Source organism: Lactuca virosa, chromosome 7 (genome assembly GCF_052849685.1).
Source record: "Lactuca virosa cultivar CGN04683 chromosome 7, Lactuca_virosa_CGN04683_v6, whole genome shotgun sequence".
NCBI lineage: Eukaryota > Viridiplantae > Streptophyta > Magnoliopsida > Asterales > Asteraceae > Lactuca > Lactuca virosa.
The window spans coordinates 117,038,358-117,045,274 of NC_136432.1; the positions used below are offsets into that span (position 1 = coordinate 117,038,358).

General features: G+C 33.3%; 1 protein-coding gene across 1 annotated transcript; it reads left to right on the forward strand.

The window, feature by feature from the left end:
• Positions 1-2,437: 2,437 nt before the first annotated feature.
• LOC145125260 (putative clathrin assembly protein At5g57200) lies at positions 2,438-6,393 on the forward strand. Its single transcript, XM_079060746.1, has 14 exons — positions 2,438-2,631; positions 2,717-2,786; positions 3,011-3,108; positions 3,483-3,621; positions 3,717-3,835; positions 4,063-4,155; positions 4,231-4,347; positions 4,446-4,511; positions 4,597-4,677; positions 4,761-4,841; positions 4,923-5,039; positions 5,130-5,205; positions 5,299-5,417; positions 5,776-6,393. Exons 1-14 carry the CDS (start codon positions 2,542-2,544, stop codon positions 6,145-6,147), a joined length of 1,638 nt encoding a protein of 545 aa, XP_078916872.1. The 5' UTR covers positions 2,438-2,541; the 3' UTR covers positions 6,148-6,393.
• The last annotated feature ends 524 nt before the right edge of the window (positions 6,394-6,917 follow it).

A 6,917-nucleotide genomic window follows, 5' to 3' on the forward strand; every position in this document is an offset into this window, starting at 1 on the left:
GAGCCGACCTCATTCGGAAATAGAGAGATCTCCTTAAACCTTCCTTTTTTAGCACTTGGAGTAGGTGAACCTAGTCGTGGTGAGACTGACAATTCTTTCAAACACGTGAGGATATAATGTTCGTAATTAATACATTCAATCAACAAGATCTAATTCCTTGAGTTTTAGTTAATTAATGAAACAATTAATTGATTAATTAAACCAATAAGCATAATTTTTTCCAACATTAGTAAAATTAACAATTTTTCATGCTGAACTAAATCGAGACAAATAATTTAAGTGGCAGTCAAGAAAAACAAGGCAACTATAATACATATATATATATATATATATATATATATATATATATATATATATATATATATATATATATATAAACGAAGTAATATATGAACAACATCACCACATCGTGGCAGACTAGCCACTGTGCCGTGATGAGACATAGAAACACGTTTTCTGATCAGACCTACCACGTCGTGGAGGAGGACCTACCACGCTGTGGTGATTAGAGAATATTCAAGAAAACACGATTTTTCATATAGTTTAGTTTCTAAAACATTTAAAACTATTTAAAATTCAGAAACCAGATCAGATCTAAGCATGTAAACTCAATTAAACACACAAGAACGGAAAACCTAAATTACAATAGATGTGTACACACCAATAGATGTGTACACACCATTCTGATATCAATGTTGGGTTATGGGGATACTTAGACAATATTAAAGACATCAGAAGAAACATATTTTAATATTCAGTAGGCCCCGAAAATAGATCTATGAACAACCAATCCATGGCAACTTAAGTATGCGAGAATACATACCTTTTAGTCGTCGAAACCTTCGTTGATCCTTGATTGATTGATGAGTGTTAAGAGTCCAACATAGAACTCCTCTTTTGTAGTTGCACACAAGGCACTCAGAACAACAACATCCGACAGTAGCCGATCAAGAACCAAAAAATTTGAAAGTGGTGGTGCAACGCCGCCACGTCATGCCAATGTAGCCACCACGACGTGGTGTCATGATTTTGGTGGTTACAAGAATAAAGAGTGGTAGTCGAAATTTTCTTAGGGTTTTAAGAAAACTCATCATCTAATTTCTTCCATAGACCTCTCTATTTATAGGGAAGGATATAAAACCCTAAAAGAGAATTATCTAGTTACCTTATAATTATCCATATAACTGGCAATTATCTGTCTGCTTAAATTATCTTGTTTAATCCGCCAGAACATTCCAAAACTTCTAGATTTCATTAAATTAATTAAAGACAATTAATTAATTAACAAATCAAGTCCATATAAAATTCTCTTGTTATTTTTTGCTTATTTTTGTCCTTGCGAGTAACGTAAAAATACCCTACTATTAATAGTAATATTACCGATTGCTGTGACTGTGTTGTAACTGTGGATACCATTCTCCAACACACTCAACCTCTTATCCTCTTAAGAGGTTGGTGGTTTTTATGAGCAAAGTCAAAACCAAAGTATGTAGTTTACTCCATCATGTAACTAGAAGTTGGAGCCTAACTAAAGGACTTACTCTAAGTGTTCAATACGTTGCAAACTATATATATATATATATATATATATATATATATATATATATATATATATATATATATATATATATATATATATATATAGTTTCATATTCTCTTTTATTATTATTTCCTATAAATAATAATTCTCAATATGTTAGTAAATTTTATTTTCATAAAATAATGTTTTTTCCAATTAAGTAAAAGTGTTGATATTTATTAATAATCAAAATTACTCTAATAAATAATCAATCAGTAGTAATTTGGTATAAGTTGTGACCCTATAAGATCATATGTCATTAGCAATATCATTCTATAATTACTTTTGGGCATAAATATTCTTTAAGTAACTATAAGGGTTGGCCTGGAAGGTTGTGTAGGCAAACAAATAGGTTTGTAAAGCTTTCTTTGTGATTGTTGTCTGAAAAAACTCATCTTGAAGCAATTATAATAGATAATTACGGATAATCTGAAGTAAGTGGCTAACTACATGACATACCATTTATATATATTGGAAGAAAAATGTTGTTTTTTTGGGTCCGAAATTTGTGTCTGAAATGTGTGTTTGTGATTCCATAATGTCACATCTATGTACGATGTCGACTACCATACTCCGAAATTGATTTTGTCAATCCGAAATGTACGTAGAAAAATTCTAGATTAGAAGCTCCAGAATGAATACTGCTCCTCCAGAATGCTCTATTCCGGATATTGTGATCATTTTTCAAAAAAAAAAATTATAAATTGGTTGTTATTATTCGTTTATATGGTTAAATTACCCAATATCTCTATCTATATACTAAATAAATTTAATTTCTCTCTCTAATGGGAAATTAGGGTAGAGAGATATTATTGTTGAACTCAAACCACAAAATAGGAAAAAACGACAAAAGTCAAAAACCCCTTTTCCACTATTCATCTTGTTCTTCAGATTTGAATTTCATGTCTAGAGATGAATATATTAATTACATAAATTTATGAAAGAGATTGCAGGCAAATTCAATGGGTACATTCGGAAGCTTCAGAAAGGCTTATGGGGCGCTCAAAGACTCCACCACGGTTGGCCTTGCAAAGGTCAATAGCGAATTCAAGGTGTGTTCTAATTCCAGTTATTAATATAGTTTTTCATATAATAGTTATATTAGTTTTATTTTTCTTTGGGTAATTTTGATCGAAGGATTTGGACGTTGCCATTGTCAAAGCCACGAGTCATGTCGAATGTCCGCCAAAAGAACGCCACGTTAGAAGTGAGTTTAATATGTTATGATTACAATTTCAGTTCCAACATAAAAATAGACTGATCAGTGTATTTCAATTGAAAACTGAATGCCGTTAATTAGCTCAATTGTTAGAAATTTAATCGTGATCATAAGTAATTAAGAATTGCATTTGTATTTATTATGAATCGACTTGTTACGGCTTTATATTTTCCAGATCTGATTCAAGTGTCATGTTTTATTTTTGATGCTAGAGATCTTTTCTGTTACATCAGTAGTTGTACCACGGGCAGATGTTGCATACTGCATTCACGCGCTGTATAGGAGATTATCGAGGACTAAAAATTGGATCGTAAAGTCTTCTTCTTCATTATCTTTGTGTTTGTATCTTTCGTAACGTAATACAAGTCAGATAAGATCTGACCAGTAAATTTGATCGGTTTTGAGGCTACAAAAGCGTCAATGTGGAATTCACTTAGCTAATATAACTACGCTACTAGAAAACGTGTCACTTATTCAGCTAAATGTTATGATGCAAAATAAAAAAGCAAAAACTTAACAAATTTAGTGACACTTGTCACTTGGCTACTATCAGGTTCTAAGTAACTTGTCACATTGGGCACAACTTGCTTCTAATGAAAAAGACATGCTAGCTAGCAACGTTTGTTCAATATGGAATTTGGTATTATTCATATGTTTTCTCCTTGATAGTTTTGATTAATGCAGGTTGCCATAAAGACATTGATAGTGTTTCATAGGACATTAAGGGAAGGTGATCCTTCCTTTAGAGAAGAGTTACTTAATTATTCACACCCGGGACAAGTTTTCCTAGTGTCCAATTTCAAAGATGACTCGAGCCCTCTTGGTAAGAAAAAAAAAAACGCAAATGCTTCTTTAAGAACACAATACTACATGTTGACAAATTTCTTGTTTTTTAACTCATAATCTTGTTGGATAAAGCTTGGGATTGCTCAGCATGGGTTCGAACGTATGGAATGTTTATTGAGGAACGGCTAGAATGTTTTAGAGTGTTAAAATATGATATCGAGTCCGAGCGATTGACTAAATATGGAATAGAGGTGTGTCGTGATTCCTAATTTTATTTTATTACTTATGTATATAAACCAAATTACCAAGAAGTTCACCTCTTGCACCTAACATATTTTGTCTCAAAGCATTGTTGCTAAGGACTAGCGACAATTTTGTGTTGCCAAAAGTTATAACTATGATGTTTGGGCATAAATTATCACTTTTTGCAAAAAGAAAAATGCTTTGTCTAAGTTTAATCGACTAAAGTTTCGTGAAGACGTATAGTAGAAGACGAGCGATGAGTGGTGATGAGCTACTAGAGCAACTTTCTGCAATGCAACAATTATTGTATCGTCTTATTGGATGTCAGGTAAACATACATCTGGTTTTGCATATTTTGCTTTCTTGAATGGAAATATACAAAGCAAATGAATGATTTTTGTAGCCCGAAGGAGCGGCTTACCGCAACTATCTTGTGCAATTTGCATTGGCTTTAGTTGTGAAAGAAAGCTTCAAGATCTATTGTGCTATCAATGATGGGATCATACATCTTGTCGATATGGTATTGTCATTAGTTTTTTGGAAACTTCATGACTATATTCGATCAAAGTCGAGTCTTTTTTGATAATCCAAGAGCTAAACACCATCAAAATTTTCTAGTTCTTCGACATGCCTAAACACGATGCTATAAAAGCTTTGAATATATACAAAAAAGCGGGGAAACAGGTATTAATACATTGTTTCTTTCTTTCCTATTTCTCGATATACCACAAAATTGATATATATTATTACATCATTTTCATTTCATTAGGCCGAATACCTTGCTGAGCTCTATGACTTTTGCCGACACTTAGATATTGCAAGGAATTTTCAGTTTCCAACATTGAAACAGGTATATGACTTGGTGCAGCTAATAATAGGTTATGTACTTTTTTTTCTTTAATGCATTGTGAAATGATTTTTTATTACTTTTAGCCACCACCTTCGTTTCTTACGACAATGGAGGAATATATAAGGGAAGCTCCTTCAATAGGTTTGCTTTCGATTGAGAGACTGGTAACTTTCCTTCTTAACTAAAACATGTAGCACTTGAAACCGATTTTATCGACTGGAATGTTTAATTTGAAATGGAATTAGGAATACGAGGATACCGAAGAAGAGGAGGAACGAACTGAAGAAACTGACTCTCAAGAAAACGAGAATAACGATGAACAAGTTGAAGAAAAAGAAGCATTGCTAGTTGATGATTTACTAGTAAGTTACGTTTTGTTACTAGCACTGATCGTCTTCTACCCAACTAGGTTTCTAACACGTGTGTGCAATTTTTGATAATTCTATGTGTAGGGATTGCATGAAATTAACCCAAATGCTAAGGAATTAGAGGAAAGCAATGCAATGGCCCTTGCCATTGTTGAAAATGGTATGAGATCCTTTATGTATAATTGTTCATCTAATTTAAATATATATATTTTTTTTGAAAGAAATCAGACGATATAACTGAACCCCTTCGCAGGACATGATCATCAATCCTCGTCCATGGACTGGAGTGAGATCCAAAAGGCACCAGGATGGGAGCTTGCACTAGTCGACTGTAACATCAACATTAGTGTCAACACTTCACAGGCTAGATTGGTCAGTTTTCATCTCATTCTTTAAATAAAGAAGACTTTTTTGGGACCTCAAAAGGTTCTGGACAAGATGTTAGACTGCATAACTTTTCTTGGTTGTTTTTTTTATTAAAACGAGGAGGACACTCATGTCTTTTTCAGTAACAAGATATCGAGATCTCTATCTGTGATCTAGATTTTGGGTGGGGCACAAAATTGCACTTTTTGTCTCACTGATAAATGCACTTAAACGCTAAACGAGTACAAATTAAGTGCTTTTTCATATACAGCTAACAAATGGACCTAACTGGATCTCAACAAAAATTACTAAAAATCTACTTATACCATTGAGCCACTTTCTGTGTTTTGAATACGTATTTTAGGGTGGCGGAATCGACAAGTTCTTACTAGACAGTTTATATGAGGATAATGCTGCCAGAAAACAAATACAACTCCAAAATGCTGGATATAACACAAGCTACGGATACAATATGCAATATAATCCTTTTGATCAAAAACCATTAGCACAAGATCCATTCATGATGATGAACCAACAACAACAACCATATAGTAACCAATATCTGCAATTGTATCAACAACCACAACTCTATCCACAATCACAACCATATCAGCAACAGAATATGTTAGTACCATACAATAACGGGCATGCTAGGAGTACTTCAAATCCATTTGGAGACCTTTATGAGTATCCTCAAAGTATTACACCGTCACATGGGAATCATGGGTTACTCTAGAGCAAACTTTTTGTTAGGTTTTTAGAAATACAGGAAAATCAAATCATATTCAGAGGGTAACATTTTAATTTGTCGCCATTTTGTTGATACCTTCCCCTGTGATTCGGTGGAGGAGCTGATTATGGGGTTTGAAGTTTGAACCAATAACTCCTAGGTTATCAGGAAGTCATAATCATTTGGATAAGAGTATAAGACTAGCTTGATATTCGTTGTTCCTTTTTTAAATATCTTTTATATGTATCACTAGGTGGTAATCTGATCTAGGTCCTTAAAGTGTTATGGATTGCATTTCATTGTCTCGTGTTACATCAGTTTTGGCTATAAAATAAGTGTCTTACAACTCATGCTTTGATTTGAAGTGTTATAAATGATATCATGAGATGACTTCTCAAAGTGTTATGAGTTGTTGTCATGGCATAATCAGAAAGTCTGAAAGACAAGTAGTGTGTGACATCTAGTCTGGAATGTTTTCGGGTGTATCCGGTCACCAGATTTTCGAATCGTCAAAATCTTGATTGTTCAGCGCTATATGAGCAGAAAAGTCATCATAATTCACCACAATAAAACAAAATTTCACACGGAACTATCAATCGATGATCCATGTGTGCAACAATTTAACAACAATTAAATAATCATGGTATTGTATTGTTGCTAAAAGCAACAGAATTATCCCCGAAAACTTCCAAAGAAATAAATGTCGGTCATCTTTTTTTTTTTTCGGACCAACAAATCTAATCTACTCCTAACCTAACACACCTAATTCCACCTAT

Coding starts and splice junctions, on each gene's coding strand:
- LOC145125260 (XM_079060746.1), top strand. CDS start 2,542: ATGGGTACATTCGGAAGCTTCAGAAAGGCTTATGGGGCGCTCAAAGAC. Junction 3,109..3,482: donor CGAGGACTAAAAATTGGATC/GTAAAGTCTTCT, acceptor TGATTAATGCAG/GTTGCCATAAAGACATTGAT. Junction 5,040..5,129: donor TGCTAGTTGATGATTTACTA/GTAAGTTACGTT, acceptor TTCTATGTGTAG/GGATTGCATGAAATTAACCC.